The 17,130-nt window shown below is 45.6% G+C and overlaps 1 protein-coding gene across 4 annotated transcripts in view; it reads left to right on the forward strand.

Annotated features, from left to right (window-relative positions):
* DDC (dopa decarboxylase) overlaps window positions 1-17,130 on the forward strand; it is a 91,158-nt gene that overhangs the window by 29,509 nt on the left and 44,519 nt on the right. For all 4 annotated transcript variants that reach the window (XR_010842350.1, XM_067042958.1, XM_067042959.1 and 1 more), the window contains exons 5-6: window positions 14,073-14,207; window positions 16,033-16,176. Coding sequence is in view for 3 of the 4 variants with exons in the window: in XM_067042958.1 (XP_066899059.1) it covers window positions 14,073-14,207; window positions 16,033-16,176 (279 nt within the window). In the remaining variant the exon portion in view is untranslated. The remainder of the gene's footprint in view (window positions 1-14,072; window positions 14,208-16,032; window positions 16,177-17,130) is intronic.

Raw genomic sequence — 17,130 nt, forward strand, 5'->3', positions numbered from 1 at the left:
CCTTCTTTCGTGGCCACCTCTCTCTGACCACAGATGAGGAAGGTTCTTCATGTTTCGGGATGCATGAGATTAGATCAGGTGCATGCAGGTAATCCAAGATAATCCCCCTCCCCTCCTGTCGAGGTTCTTAAATTAATCACGTTGGCAAGGTCCCTCTTCTTTGTAAGGTAGAGAGTCACAGCTTCCAGGATGAAAGCATGACATCTTTGGGAGGCCCTTATTCTCCCAAACACAGCCAGTACGGCTCAGGGTCGGGGTGGGGAGGGGAGTCTTCCTCTACCCTCACAGATTCAGATTCAACAAGTCTTAGGCGGGCCCAGGAATTAGCATCCTAACCTGCACGTCAGGTGATTCTGATGCAGAGACGCTGACACGCACTTTGATAAATACGCCTTGTGCTGTGACCCACGGCTGAGTTCTCTGTGACCCACGGCCTATTGACTCTCTCACAGTAAATCTTTTGTCAGAGTTCTTCTGTTTATGGCGGGATGCCTGAGGTGATGAAGGGTTGTGAGTCACAGGGCAGGTGTTAGTGGTAGACAGGCTTCTCATAAGAGGTATGATATAGGTAAGTTCAGCTGGAGTCCTGGCTAGCGTGCTTGGATTCATAAAAGCAATGGTCAGGAGGAGGCCTTTGAGAATGAGGTTGGCTGTGTATCATTCTGGCATGTAGGGATTATGGAATGCTCCCAGGATTAGGATGGTTGTGAAGATGTTTATGATGATGATATTGGCAGATTCTCTGGGAAAACCAGGGCAAGTGGGCCTGCTGCATGGTCCCCGCTGAAGCCGGAGAAGAATTCTCCCTCTGGCAGATCGACTGGGGCCCGGTGGTTTCTGCCCGCGTGGAGATAAATCACATCATGGCTCCAGGTCGGGCTGGGAAGGTCAGTCACAGATGCTCTTGTGTAACTAACGATTATGCTTGAGAGCGTCCCCGATCCGTTTATCAGTAGGACTGGTAAGAGGATAACTGCTGTGTCACCTCTTAGGAATCAGCCCCACTCACTCTGTCCCCTCCTACCTCACCTCTTCGGTTGCAGCACTTTCCCTCCTACATCAGCGATTCTGAGTGGGGCTGATGAAAATGAAGCATTAGCCAAGTTTCCATGAGATGCTGTGAACGGGACTTAGACGTAGCGGCAACAATGATTCTTCTCACAACTGCAAACATTTCAGCCACCCCGGACAGTTTTCTGCTGGTCAGAGGTGATGCAGCCTGGGCAACCTTGGAAAAAACCACACACAAAGATCTGAGTTCTCAGCTGCTTCCAGCCTTAGGGAGGGGACTGCTGTACATGGCCCCCTTCCACCCCTCCGCCCCCACCCCGCATCAGTCAGCTGCGTCTCACCTTGCAGTGGGGAGGGGTTCCGGTCCCCAGCACGTGGGTCCTGACGCTCTGGGGCTCCACTGCCAATGGAGAGCAGAGCCCGGCTGAGGGCAGAACAGCAAGTGGCCATAGTAAGAGCAAGAGAGGGGCTGAGATGGGGGCCTTGGTGCTGAATTCTATTCGACTCAGTTCCGGGCCTGGGGGGGTGATCTGATAGTTCATGACAACCTGGACCCTTGCGGTAGACTTACTTTTTCTTTGTAATTCCACACGTTTTGCCGAGATCTACTTTTTCCATTTGTGTGGTTCATCTTGACCCCCACCCCCAGCATCTGGGAAGCCCTATTAATCCGAGACTCAGCTCTTCTCTCACCTGGGGACATTTTAGTCACTGCCTCTGGGCCACTTCACTCGGTTTTTCAGGAGCTTCCATTTTCCACGGATTGGGTACCTCTTCCATAATTTCTAACTTTCTTTTGTCATTTTCTCTTATGTATTTTTGGGGGACTTTCTCATGGGTTTTTCTACATCATCGTCTCCATTTTCCACACGGCCAAATGATTGCCTTCGATGTCCATTTTGGTTCCGTTTTTCCGCTTAAAAGTATCATCCCCTTTCTACCTATGAAAGCTAGACATCCATTAGCAAAATGGAAGAGATGCAGAAACATTTAGGGACAGCTTCCTTCCGGTGTTATTTGAATACCTGTGTGTGTGTGTGTGTGTGTCCATATATGTGTACATAATATAAACAAAACTGGGATAATGCAACACATCATACAGATTTTCTGTGTGGTGTTTTACTTGCTGTTTTATTGTGAGCATTTCCCATTGTTTAAATAGTCTTTGAGAATATTATCATTGCATGATTTTCTATGATGTGTCACAATGTATATAAATAGGAGATACAGTATATATATTGTGTCACATCTTCCACTCTTATAAATCATATTTCAAAGGACACCCTTTAGGATGAAGGTTAATAATCTCCTAAGAAGATCCGCAGCTTTCTGCTGGGACGGCCCTGGTTGAGTCCATGCTCACCACACATGCTCCGCCAAAAATCAAAACCGAACAGAAATAAAAAGTGTTTCTGGGTCACTGGAGATTATAACTAAAATAATTTCACATTCAGTTCTTTTCAGCAGCCCAAGCTGATTCCTCTAGTTTGATGCTTCTCAAAAATCTTAACAGCTACCCCGTCAGTCGAGGTGTGTGTATTATAATCATAGCTACTTTGTATTGCACACCCACTCTGAGCAAGGCTGTGCTTTAGCTTTATTTCTTGTGTTTAATATGCTCATTTTTCAACCTCCAAATATTTATCAGGCTTGCTTGGACTGTCAACAACCTTTTTCATAGATGAGGAAACCGAGGCCCAGGAACGTCACGCATGGGACCCAAGGGCAGGAGCTATTTAGAGGCAAGGCTGGTGCACGTGTGAGCTGGACCCACGAGTGTTCCACCAGCCTGTCCTTGACCCTTTGCTTGGGTGAGGGTGCAGAGGTGGGCATGCTGCCGTGGGCTCGTATCTCTTCTTGGAAAGACAATCCCATTTTCCAGAAACAGCAGAAGCCCCGGCATTTGGTTATAGGAAGAATTCTGACATCACTCAGCCCAGGATTCAATTCAGTTCCCCTTGGAGCCCACCCACCCAGTATGAGGCAGGAGTCCCGCCCTTCCCACCGACAAGGCTGATTGTCTGTAATTTGTGAGGTCCTGGAGCGCCTGAGCCTGCGGACAGACTGGGGGCCCGGATGCGGGGGATGCGCGGGCGGGGGGGCGGGGCGGTGCCTCAGAGGCATAATCACAGCTGCTGGGCGCCTGCATCAAACGGCAAATCATCCTTTGATCTGGACAAACGGGGCCCTGAAAATGGTCTCTTAATTGGGTTTGAAAGCTCTCTTGGAAGAAAAGCCCATTTCCCGCCGCGTATGGGGTGACACTTGAAAACCCAGAAGATGAAAGGACATTTCTGCTCGCAGCATTCACAGCGCAGCGGCCGCGCTCACCGCATTTCTTTCTGCCTCTTAGAGGCTTTGCCATGGCAACCTTTGTCTGAGGCAGGAAAGCAAAGGTATCATCACTGCTCTCGGAGCAAAGGCAGCTGCCCCTGCCCCTACCTCGGCCCAGATCTGCTGCCAGCAGAGGCCCGGAGAACCGCGCATTCTTCTGTCCCGGTCACCAAGCCACACTGGCCTCCCCGAGCCATGACACTCACGGGTGCCTGGCTGACAAGGATTTCACTGGGCAATTTTCTGTTTGTTCGTTTCGAGTTTTATTTTCAGTTCTTCTGTCGACACATCTCCTTAATGCTGACTATATTTAGTGAAACTTCCTTTAGAAGTGTGTAATGACCCTTTCAGCTCTAACCATCGCTGTTAATATAATTTTTAAATTCCACATATATGTGATACCCTGCGGTATTGGTTTTGCTCTGTCTACCGTATTTCACGTAGCGTAATGCCCTCTAGGTCTATCCATGTTCGGGTTTATCCATGACAAGGTTTCCTCTTTTTTTGTTAAGGCTGAAAAATATATATGAATATATATATATAATGTATATATATATGTCACAATTTCTTTACTCTTTTTTATTTTTAAATTTTTATTGGAGGATAGTTGATTTATAATGTTGTGTTAGTTTCTGCTGTACAGCAAACTGAATCAGTTATACATACACCTATATCCCCTCTTTTTTAGATTCTTTTCTCGTACAGGTCATCACAGAGTAGTGAGTAGAGTTTATTTACAGTAGGTCCTTATCAGTTATCTATTCTATATATAGTAGTGTATGTGTCAATCGCAATCTCTCAGTTTACCCCCCCCTCCCTTCCCCCCCTGGTGACCATAGGTTTGTTTTCTACCTCTGTGACTCTACTTCTGTTTTGTAAATAAGTTCATTCGTACCCTCCTTATTTGGATTCCACATATAAGTGATCACTGGGCATTTTTTTTCAAAAAGCACTTTTTGTTGCCTGGAGAAGGGGAGTTTTCTTGCAAGACATGGACAGGGCCCAGAGGAAAACCCGCAATGAGCTGCCGTGGTGATCCAAACCTTTCCTCAGAGTGTGGTTCAGAGGAGCGCGGACACTGGGGGGGTGATGAGAGATCCAAGCCTTCAGGCAGAGGGTGGCATTGAGGGGGGGCTGCACTCACACAGGAGTCGGGGGTGGGGGGCAGGGGGTGTCGGGGATTCCCCTCCCTGGAGCCATGCCTTCCAATGGGCTTTGCACATGCCCCGTCCAGGGAGGAGGAGGGAGACAGTGGACAGGCCCTGACACACAAGATGGGGACACAGGAGGAAAGCAGCCACGCGGGGGGATGTGTGAGTTCCAGTGCCTGCCCTCCGGGAGCTCGGATCTCCTGCCGTAGCTGCTTTAGCTTTGCCAGCTGCTTCTTTAACCGGATCTAAAACCTCACGGTCTAAATCTGTATCTAAAATCATTGCCATGAGCATTTTGGTGCATGACTCTTTTTGAATTGTGGTTTTCTCAGGGTATATGCCCAGTAGTGGAATTGCTGAGTCATACGGTAGTTCTATTTGTAGTTTTTTAAGGAACCTCCATACTGTTCTCCACAGTGGCTGTATCCATTTACATTCCCACCAACATCCCTTTTCTCCACACCCTCTCCAGCATTTACTGTTTGTAGATTTTTTGATGATGGCCATTCTGACCAGTGTGAGATGATATCTCATTGTAGTTTTGATTTGCATTTCTCTAATGATTAATGATGCTGAGCATTCTTTCATGTGTTTGTTGGCTATCTGTATCCAGGACATGGAAGCAACCTAAGTGTCCATCGACAGAGGAATGGATAAAGAAGATGTAGCACATATATACAATGGAATATTACCCAGCCATAAAACGAAATGAAACTGAGTTATTTGTAGTGAGGTGGATGGACCTGGAGTCTGTCATAGAGAGTGAAGTAAGTCAGAAAGAGAAAAACAAATACCGTATGCTAACACATATATATGGAATCTAAGAAAAAAAAATGTCATCAAGAGACTAGGGGTAGGATGGGAATAAAACACAGACCTACTAGAGCATGGACTTGAGGATATGGGGAGGGGGAAGGCTAAGCTGTGACGAAGTGAGAGAGTGGCATGGACATATATACACTACCAAATGCAGGGTGGATAGCTAGTGGGAAGCAGCCGCATAGCACAGGGAGATCAGCTCGGTGCTTTGTGACCACCTAGAGGGGTGGGATAGGGAGGGTGGGAGGGAGACGCAAGAGGGAAGAGATATGGGGATACATGTATATGTATAACTGACTCACTTTGTTATAAAGCAGAAACTAACACACCACTGCAAAGCAATTATACTCCAATAAAGATGTTAAAATAAATAAATAAATAAAATAAAATCATTGCCAGTGAAAGTGCGACCTGAAGAAAATGTAAAACCCATTTTAAAGGCTGAATTGAGAAGATCACATATGTGTATATATGAGTCCATGCATTAGAGCTACACAGCTGTACAGAACTGTGAGTGAATGTCTGTATCTTCCTGAAGGATATAAGTTGGCTTAAAAGAAAAAGTAAAATCATCGAAACAGTAAAAGTAAATAAATAGTAGGAAATCAGGATCAATGAAAGGGGGAGAAAATATTAACGAGACGTTAACCTCTTGATTTTATTGTATATTTCTCTGTAAAACTCTAAAATCTTTATTTTTAATAGATCTTTATTGGAGTATAATTGCTTCACAGTACTGTGTTAGTTTCAGTTGCACAACAAAATGAATCAGCCATATGCATACACGTGTCCCCATATCCCCTCCCTCTTGTGTCTCCCTCCCACCCTTCCTATCCCACCCCACTAGGTCAACGCAAAGCACCGAGCTGACCTCCCTGTGCTATGCGGCCGCTTCCCACTAGCTATTGTACGTTTGGTGGCGTCTATATGTCCCTGACACTCTCACTTTACCTCAGCTTCTGCCTCTCCCTGCACCCGTGTCCTCAAGTCCATTCTCTATGTCTACGTCTTTATTCCTGCCCTGCCACTAGGTTCATCAGTACTATTTTTTTTTTTTTTTTAGATTCCATATATATGTGTTAGCATATGGTATCTGTTTTTCTCTCTCTGACTTACTTCACTCTGTATGACAGACTCTAGGTCCATCCACTTCACTACAAATAGTTCAGTTTCGTTCCTTTTTATGGCTGAGTAATATTCCATTGTATATATGTGCCGCATCTTCTTTATCCATTCATCTGTTGATGCACACTTAGGTTGCTTCCATGTCCTGGCTATCGTAAATAGAGCTTCAATGAACATTGGGGTACATGTGTCTTTTTGAATTCTGGTTTTCTCAGGGTATATGCCCAGGAGTGGGATAGCTGGGTCATATGGTAGTTCTATTTTTAGTTTTTAAAGGAACCTCCATAATGTGCTCCATAGTGGCTGTATCAATTTACATTCACCTCATTGTACTTTTGACTTGCATTTCTCTAATAATTAGTGATGTTGAGCAGCTTTTCATGTGCCTCTTGGCCATCTGTATGTCTTCTTTGGTAAAATGTCTGTTTAGATCTCTTGCCCATTTTTAAATTGAATAGTTTGTTTTATTTATATTGAGTTCCTTGAGCTGTTTGTATATTTTGGAGATTAATCCTCTGTCCATTTTTTCATTTGAAGATATTTTCTCCCATTCTGAGGGTAGTCTTTTCATCTTGTTTATGGTTTTCTTTGCTGTGCAAAAGCTTTTAAGTTTAATTAGGTCACATTTGTTTATTTTTGTTTTTATTTCCATTACTCTAGGAGGTGGGTCAAAAAAGGTCTTGCTGTGGTTTATGTCAGAGTGTTTTTCCTATGTTTTCCTCTAAGAGTTTTATAGAGTCTGGTCTTACATTTAGGTATTTAATCCATTTTGAATTTTTTTTTTTTTTTTTTTTTGGTACGCAGGCCTCTCACTGTTGTGGCCTCTCCCATTGTGGAGCACAGGCTCCGGACGTGCAGGCTCAGCGGCCATGGCTCATGGGCCCGGCTGCTCTGCAGCATGTGGGATCTTCCCAGACCAGGGCATGAACCCGTGTCCCCTGCATCAGCAGGCGGACTCTCAACCACTGCTCCACCAGGGAAGCCCTTGAATTTATTTTTGTGTATGGTGTTAGGTAGTGTTCTAATTTCTTTTTTTTAACATGTAGCTGTCCAGTTTTCCCAGCACCACTTATTAAAGAGGTTGTCTTTTCTCCATTGTATGTTCTTGCGTCCTTTGTTGTAAATTAGGTGACCAAATGTGTGTGGGTTTATCTCTGGGCTTTCTAACCTGTACCATTGATCTATAGTTCTGTTTTTGTGCCAGTACCATACTGTCTTGATTATTATACCTTTGTATTATAGTTTGAAGTCAGGGAGCCTGATTCCTCCAGCTCCATTTTTCTTTATCAAGATTGCTTTGGCTATTTGGGATCTATTGTGTTTCCATACAAATTGTAAAATTTTTGTTCTAATTCTGTGAAGAATGCCACTGGTACTTTGATAGGGATTTCATTGAATCTGTAGATTGCTTTGGGTAGTATAGTCATTTTCACAAAACTGATTCTTCCAATCCAAGAACATGGTATATTTCTCCATCTGTTTATGTCACCTTTGATTTCTTTCATCAATGTTTTATAGTTTTCTGAGTACAAGTCTTTCGCCTCCTTAAGTAGGTTTATTCCTGGGTATTTTATTCTTTTTGTTGCAGTGGTAAATGGGATTGTGTCCTTAATTTCTCTTTCAGATTTATCATTGTTAGTTGTTATAGGAATGCCAGAGATTTCTGTGCATTAATTTTGTATCCTGCAACCTTACCAAATTCATTGGTTACTTCTAGGTGTTTTCTGGTGGCATCTTTAGGATTCTCTATGTATAGTATCATGTCACCTGCAAACAGTGACAGTTTTGCTTCTTCTTTTCCAATTTGTATGCCTTCTATTTCTTTTTCTTCTCTGATAGCTATGGCTAGGACTTCCAAAACTATGTTGAATAAGAGTGGTTAGAGTGGACATCCTTGTCTTGTTCCTGATCTTAGTGGAAATACTTTCAACTTTTCACCATGAGTATGATGTTTGATGTGGGTATGTCATATATGGCCTTTATTATGTTGAGGTATGTTCCCTCTATGCCCATTTTCTGGAGAGTTTTTATCATAAATGAGTGTTGAATTTTGTCAAAAGCTTTTTCTGCATCTATTGAGATGATCATATGGTTTTTATTCCTTACTTTGTTAATATGGTGTATCACACTGATTGATTTGCATATATTGAAGAATGCTTGCATCTCTGCGATAAATCCCACTTGATCATGGTGTGTGATCCTTTTAATACATTGTTGGATTCTGTTTGCTGATATTTTGTTCAGTGTTTTTGCATCTATGTTCATCAGTGATATTGGTCTATAATTTTCTTTTTCTGTGATATCTTTTCCTGGTTTTGGTATCAGGGTGATTGTGGCTTCGTGGAATGAATTTGGGTGTGTTCCTCCCTCTGCAATTTTTTGAATGAGTTTGAGAAGGATAGGTTTTAGCTCCTCTTTAAATATTTGATAGATTTCACCTGTGAAGCCATCTGGTCCTGGACTTTTGTTTGTTGGCAGATTTTTTTTTTTTTTTTTTTTTTTTTTTTTTTTTTTGCGGTATGCGGGCCTCTCACTGTTGTGGCCTCTCCCGTTGCAGAGCACAGGCTCCGGACACGCAGGCCCAGCGGCCATGGCTCACGGGCTTAGTTGCTCCGCGGCACGTGGGATCCTCCCGGACCAGGGCACGAACCCGTGTCTCCTGCATCGGCAGGCGGACTCTCAACCACTGCGTGTTGGCAGATTTTTAATTACAGTTTTAATTTCATTACTTGTGATAGATCTGTTTATATTTTCTAATTCTTCCTGGTTCAGTCTTAGAAAATTGGACCTTTATAAGAATTTGTGCATTTCTTTGTGGTTGTCCATTTTATTGACATATAGTGGTTTGTAATAGTCTCGTATAATCCTTTGTATTTCTGCAGTTTCAGTTGTGATTTCTCCTTTTTCATTTCTACTTTTATTGATTTGTGTCATCTCCCTTTTTTTCTTGATGAGTCTGGCTAAGGGTTTATAAATTTTGTTAATTTTCTCAAAGAACCAGCTTTTAGTTTTATTGATCTATGCTATTGTTTTCTTCGTTTCTATTTCATTTACTCCTGCTCTGATCTTTATGATTTCTTTCCTTCTACTGACTTTGGGGTTTCTTTGTGCTTCTTTCTCTAGTTGCTTTAGGTGTAGGGTTAGATTGTTTATTTGCAAGTTTTCTTGTTTCTAGAGGTGAGATTGAATTGATATAAACTTGTCTCTTAGAACTGTTTTTGCTGCATCCCATAGGTTTGGGGTCATTGTGTTTTCACTGTCATTTGTTTCTAAGTATTTTTTTATTTCTTCTTTGATTTCTTCAGTGATCTCTCAGTTATTTAGTAGCGCACTGTTTGGCTTCCATGTATTTGTGGTTTTTACAATTTCTTTCTTGTGATCGATTTCCAATCTCATAGCATTGTGATCAGAAAAGGTGCTTGATATGATTTCAATTTTTAAAATTTTCCGAGGCTTGATTTGTGACCCAAGATGTGATCTATCCTGGAGAATGTTCCCTGTGCACTTGAGAAGAAAGTGCATTCTGCCACTTTAGGTGCAATGTTCTATAAATATCAATTAAATCTATCTCGTCTATTGTCATTTAAAGCTTGTGTTTCCTTATTTATTTTCTGTTTGGATGATCCGTCCATTGGTGTAAGTGGGGTGTTAAAGTCCCCTACAATTATTGTGTTACTGTTGATTTCCCCTTTCATGATTGTTAGCATTTGCCTTATGTATTGAGGTGCTCCTTTGTTGGGTGCATAAACATTTATAATTGTTATAACATCTTCTTGGATTGATCCCTTGATCATTATATAGTGTCCTTCCTTATCTCTTGTAACTGTCTTCATTTTAAAGTCTATTTTATCTGATACGAGTATTGCTACTCCAGTTTTCTTTTGATTTCCATTTGCATGGAACATCGTTTTCCATCCCCTCACTTTCAGTCTATATGTCTCTAGGTCTGAAGTGGGTCTCTTGTAGACAGCATATATATATATAGGTCTTGTTTTTGTATCCATTCAGCCAGTCTGTGTCTTTTGGTTGGGGCATTTAATCCATTTACATTCAAGGTTACTATTGATATGTATGTTCGTATTATGATTTTCTTAATTGTTTTCAGTTTGTTTTTGTGGGTCTTTTTCTTCTCTTGTGTTTTCTGCCCAGAGAAGTTTCTTTAGCATTTGCTGTAGAGTTGGTTTAGTGGTGCTGAATTCTCTTAGCTTTTGCTTGTCTGAAAAGCTTTTGATTTTTCCGTCGAATCTGAATGAGATACTTGCTCGGTACAGTAATCTTGGTTGTAGGTTTTTCTCTTTCACTACTTTAAGTATATCCTGCCACTCTCTTCTGGCCTGCAGAGTTTCTGCTGCAAAATCAGCTGATAACCTATGGGGATTCCTTTGTGTGTTATGTTTTGTTTTCCCCTTCCTGCTTTTACTATTTTTTCTTTGAATTTAATTTTTGTTGGTTTGATTAATATGTGTCTTGGTGTGTTTCTCCTAGGGTTTATCCTGTATGGGACCCTCTGTGCCTCCAGGACTTGGGTGACTATTTCCTTTCCCAGGTTTGGGAAGTTTTCCACTATAATCCTTCAAATATTTTCTCAGACCCTTTTTTTTTTCTCTTCTTCTTCTGGGACCTCTATAATTTGAATGTTGGTGCATTTAGTATTGTCTGAGAGGTCTCTGAGATTGTCTTCAATTCTTTTCATTCTTTTTTCTTTATTCTGCTCCTTGGAAGTTATTTCCACCATTTTATCTTCCAGCTCACTTATTCATTCTTCTGCCTCAGTTATTCTGTTATTGATTCCTTCTAGTATATTTTTCATTTCAGTTATTGTGTTGTTCATCTCTGTTTGTTTGTTCTTTAGTTCTTCTAGATCTTTGTTAAACATTTCTTGTATTTTCTCAATCCGTGCCTCCATTCTATTTCCGAGATTCTGGGTCAACTTTACTATCATTACTCTGAATTCTTTTTCAGATGGATTGCCTATTTCCTCTTCACTTTTTTTTGGTCTTGTAGGTTTTTACTTTGCTCCTTCATCTGTGACATATTTTTTGCTGTCTCATTTTTTTTCCCCTTTTTTTTATGAGTGGGGTTGTGTTCCTGTCTTACTGGTTGTTTGGCCTGAGGCTTCCAACACTGAATTTTGTAGGCTGTTGGGTAGAGCCGGGTCTCGGTGCTGAGATGAGGACCTCCTGGAGACCTCACTCTGATGAATATTCCCTGGGGTCTGAGGTTCTCTTTTAGTCCAGTGGTTCGGACTCGGAGCTCCCACCGCAGGAGCTTCAGCCCGACCCCTGGCTCATGAACCAAGATCCCATAAGCTGTGCAAGGGTGGCCAAAAAAAAAAAAAAAAAAGAGAATGATAACAAAGTAAAAAATAAAATTCGACTAGGAAACTAACAGGTATGTTAGAAAAAATAAAAATATAGATGAAACAACAACTGAAGGTAAAACAGAACCACAATAGTAAAAAAGAGGAGAATAAAAGGTGGAAAAGGCCTTGGCTGTGGAGGGCGGGGCCTAAGCAGGGGCGAGGTTTAGGCAGTGGGCAGGGCCTATGCTTAGGACCCACAGGGCTGGAAAAGGCCCCAGGGGGGATGGGGGCTTAGGCTCAACAGAACAGAAGGGGCCCAGGCGTGCCTCCAGCCTCTGGTCTCAGGGGGCGGGGGACCCCACCTGGGAGCCCAGCAGGCTTCCTGGGTTCGAGTGGACATGGCGATCACCCTCCACTCCTGCTCCTCTGGTCCTGGAGGGCCCCTCCGGCCTGCCTCTCCTGATCTTCCTGGCCTTCCTCCTATGCCCCCAGGACCCACATGGCCTGGAGGGGGCTTTGGAGGGCAGGGGACCAGCCTGGGAGCTCAGCAGGCTCCCTGAGTCCGAGTGGGCGGGGCAAACGCCCTCTGCTCCTCTCCCGCTCCTCCTGGTGGGCCCCTCCCCCCTGCCTCTCCTGGCCTCCCTCCTACGTCCCCAGGACCAACCCAGCCCGGAGGGGACCTCGGAGGGCGTAGGACCTGGTCCGAGAGCCAGGCAGACTTCCCCGGCCGATTGGGCAGGGAAAAAGTTGGGTGCACTCCCCCCTGATCTGAGCTCCCGCGAGGGTCCCTCCGGGCATGGGAACCCCTCCCCCCTCTCAGCCACCCCTCAGGGGCACTGGTCCTGTCCAGCCTCCACTTCTCCTCCGCCCTCAGTCCCCCCACGTCCTACTGGTTCCCTTGGGGGTTCTGCCCATCTCCTTGGGCGTCGGGGTCCCCCACCAGCGTCCAGCAGCCACCCTAGTTGTGGGGAGACTTGAACTCTGCATCTTCCTACACCGCCATCTTGACTCCATCCCCGCAAAATCTTATAAATCTTCTCATAGTCAACAAAACTCTACCTTTTATTTGCTTTCTTTCTAATGGTAATACTGTTCAGCTCCTGGTTTCTCCCAGGATTTACTAAGTTTCCGTGATCAAGAGCAGGGGACACAGGAAAGTTGATTATAAATGCGGGGAGGCTCCCGCCGGGCAGATGTGGGCTCACTGGTAACCATGCTACTCCCTAGCTGCTGCTGTGGGGCAAGTTACCCTCTCTGAGCATAGTTTCCCACCCTAAGATGATAACATTTAAAAATGGGATTATTTTGCAGGTTAGCTGGGCTAACACGATGGGTGCTGAATCCATATTCTCTTTAACCTCCTCCCACCCTCAGAAGAGTGAATTTTGCATCCTTCTTGACTACTTTGCCAACATAAGTTGTTGACATTCGTTGTGTTAGCTTGCTAAGGCTACCACAACAAACAACCACAGACGGGGCGGCTTAAACAACAGACATTGATTGTCTCACAGTCCGGAGGCTGGACATCTGAGGTCGAGGTGGCAACAGGGCTGATTTCCCAGAGGCCTCTGCCCTTGGCTGGCAGGCGGGCATCTCCTCCCTGTGTCCTCATGCGGCCTCTCCTCTCTGTGTGTGTGTGTGTGTGTGTGTGTGTGTGTATACGCGTGTCCTCAGCTCATCTTCTTACAAGGACATCAGCCAGGCTGGATCAGGCCCCCTCTAAAGAGCTCATTTTAACTTAGTGATCACTTTACAGGTCTTGTCTCCAAATACGGTCATGTCCTGAGGTACTAGGAGTTAGGACTTCCACATATGAAATGTGGGGGGACACACTTCAGCCCGTACCATTAGTGACTGAGGAAAATCCTGCAAGGCAATTTTTGAGTCTCAAAGAAGATGGATCCCATTTATAGAGACATACAGATTTATCTGTCCAAGTTGCTGTGCACACAGAGCCGGGCTGAGAGCTGAGCCCTGGGCCCCATCGCCTCCTCTTCTGGGGGAAATGGACCAGCACCTCCTCGCTAGACCAGGAGGCGTCCGTGGGAAAGTGCCCGTGAAGTGGGCCCGGTGATGCCTGGTTCACGCTGAGTGTTCAGACATGCTGGAGGTTATCTTATGAAAAACAGACAAAGCAACCTTGAATTGATAATAAGAGCTGCAGTGGCAGTCACAGGTGTGCAGCCTTTTCCCGTTGAAAGGAGAGTGAACTTGGCAATTTCAGATGCATCTTTTAGGAAAATATGGGGACCCCAAATTGCATCTCCCAAGTTTAGAGATGATTCCCTAGCTGCACTTGGAAGCCCATTTCCACCTTTTCTTTGATTTAGGGAAGTGCCAGTGAAGCCACCCTGGTGGCCCTGCTGGCCGCTCGGACCAAAGTGATACGATGCCTGCAGGCTGCCTCCCCGGGGCTGACGCAGGCCGCCATCATGGAGAAGCTGGTGGCCTACGCATCTGACCAGGTGGGTGTGGTTGCCCAGAGCCCCACGGAGCCTCACAGAACAGAATGATTAGTGTGGTAACAAGTCAAAACCCAACCAAGCCGTGCAGCATCATTTCCAGTCCAAGAACAGCTCCCCAGGGAGACCTATGCTAAAGACAAGGTGTGGGCTGCAGGTGGGAACTTAGTAGATCAAGTGGAAAAGAAAATAAATGTACCACGAGGTCACTGTGACCGCACTTGCACCTGCTCGTGTTGAGGTCATCTGGCTGCCTTCAGAGCAGGGCTGTGGAGGTACATGTGGGACGTGGGCTCAGAGACCTGGGCTCACATCCCAGCTCTGCTGTTTTGAATTCTGTGATCTCAGGCTCATCACGTCAATTCTCTGAGCCATTATTTTTAACCATCAAACAGGGACAAAAGCACCTGTCCCCTGATACTGCTGCTCTGCCAGCTAGCGGCTAAACTAAGATGAAGGATACAGCGGTGCTCTGGAAGGTTTAGAGAACTCTGCAAATAGGGGCATCTAGCCTATGGTTAATTCCAGTGACCAGCCCACTTAAAAACAGTTAAGAACAAAAACAAAACCGAATTGTGTGAGAAGGAGCAGGAGGAAAGAGCATTGAGCCGTAGCTCCATGAGTGAAAGTGTAGTCAAGAGGGCACCGAAAAACGGTACCACTGAAGGATTCGCTTCCACAAGGAATAGCTGATTTAGCTCTGCTGGCGTAATATTTGTAACGAATATCTTAAGCCAGGCATTTCAACTGTGACAACTTGGGTCTAGTTAATAACTACATGTAGCCTGAAATCAACACAACACCCATATTTTGATGCTTGCTCAGGAGTACTGTCTCTCTGTGTGTGTGTGTATTCTAACTCTAGGCACTAGAGCTCCCTGCACATCAAGAAAACTATTCACTTCTATTTCTATCTCCCTGGTTTCCCAGAAAGACACGAGGAGACTTGAAAAAAATGTACGTGTAGGTGTTCAGTGAATCCAGGCTGAGATCAGTTACTATGAATGTTAGGGTGTAGCCTTTCCCAGCAGGGTTTCCATGAGGGAATTTCGCCCTCCGGAAGTGATCTGTGATGCTTCTAGATCCTCCCAAGGATGGTGCATGGCTAGTGGCATCCTAGGTGATGGCGGTCGGGTGGGTTCCTGACATCCACCGGACGGCCACGGGCTCTAGGGTGCAATTCTTCTGCAGCCCTCAGGCAGGTTCCCCAGGAGCAGGGCCTGACGCGAGGCTTTAGGGGTTCACCGTTTATTGAGTGGTGCTCTCCGGGGAATCCTGTAGGAGTTAGGGAAGCAGAACGGGCAGCGAAGGAACAAGCAAGGATGTGGCCTCTGAGACAGTCACCGCCCGTCCCCTCCTCCTGAATGCAATCTACACTTCAGGAGAGCCTTAGCCCCCGGGAGCACGGGGTCAAGGCGCTGGTTGTCAACGAATAACCCGATCACCTCACTCCTCACCTGAGGTTAAAGAGGACACACAAACCACGAGGAGAACTATGTCCGAGAAAATCGTCTTACGTTTCACAGACGATTTTAGAGCCTCAGAGGAAGAGAGTAGGAACCGGAGCTTATCAAGTGCCCTTGTTAAGGGCACATCATTACATGTCATTATCCCAACTATGCTTTCCAACGGGCATTCACTGCTTCACTAGAATTCAAACCGATGGATGAAAACACCCCCAGTGCTGCTGAGCGCGTCTCGCTCTAAGAGTCTGAATCGTCAAACCGGGAGGTAGATTCCTCAGGACCTGAAAGGGCTCCAGGCCGGAAGGTGGGGGGCAGGAGGGCCCGTGAGCTGCTGCAGACTCTACCCCCGCGCTCTCTTGCAGGCACACTCCTCCGTGGAAAGAGCCGGCTTGATTGGTGGAGTGAAGTTAAAAGCGATCCCTTCCGATGGCAAGTTTGCCATGCGCGCTTCCGCGCTGCAGGAGGCCCTGGAGAGAGACAAGGCCGAGGGCCTGATCCCATTCTTCGTAAGTTCGTGTGGCTCCACGGGGGGTGTCGGGGCCCTGCAGGGGTGGGTCCGGGGTGGCAGGGCCACTCTCCAGGCTGCCGCGGTGGTCACAGGCCAGGTGGTACTCAGATCAGCCCGCGTCTCCTTGAGGGTGGCTGGAGCGAAACTGCGTTTATGTTTCCTAACACTTGTGTGAATCTCAGAAACGAGTAACACCAGGGAGACCAGCCTGGAGGTTGCTGCTGAGCCGAGAAGGCTTGGTTCTGCTTCCTGTTAAAAATGGCACCATAGCGTGGCCCCTTGACTTGGTAGACGCACGGCGGACATCCGAGTGAGCTGAATTAAAAATAAAGCGCACTTTCCACCTAGATCGGTGTCCTCAGTAGATACTGAGAGGCGTTATTTGCGAGAGGTGTGTTGCAAGCAAGCAGTGACTAATTAAAATACAAATTAATAGGATATAATTAAAACATCTAACTAGCCAAATAGCAGCTAGTTTTCTTGTGCACGGATGGGCTTTTTCCAGTGGGGAAGAAACACTTGCTGTTACAACTGGAGGCTGGGAGCTGTCACGCCTGGTGTGATCATGGCATCAACTGGTGTCTGGACTGGGACGTCAGGCGTGATGGCAGCTGCAAGGCTGTGATTGTGGCACTAGCCCCGTGAGGTCATCTGGCTGCACTCTGGGGTCATCTGGGGAGCTATGAAGAATGCTGATGCCCAGACCCCGCTCCAGCCTCTCTGGGGATGGGACCAGGCATTGGAGATGCTTCCCAGCAACTTCCAGATTCTCCTGTGTACCCAGGATTCCATGCTCTGAGGCACACCTGTCGGTATCTGGGTATTCCCTAGTTGTAGAGCAATCTAGATTCAACAGACTCTAGGGACCATGTAGTAATACCTTCCACTACTTTTTAAGACTTAATCTGTGAGACGAGCTTTTTTATCCAAAAAATTGTTTTGATCAATTCAA

Source organism: Kogia breviceps, chromosome 9 (genome assembly GCF_026419965.1).
Source record: "Kogia breviceps isolate mKogBre1 chromosome 9, mKogBre1 haplotype 1, whole genome shotgun sequence".
NCBI lineage: Eukaryota > Metazoa > Chordata > Mammalia > Artiodactyla > Physeteridae > Kogia > Kogia breviceps.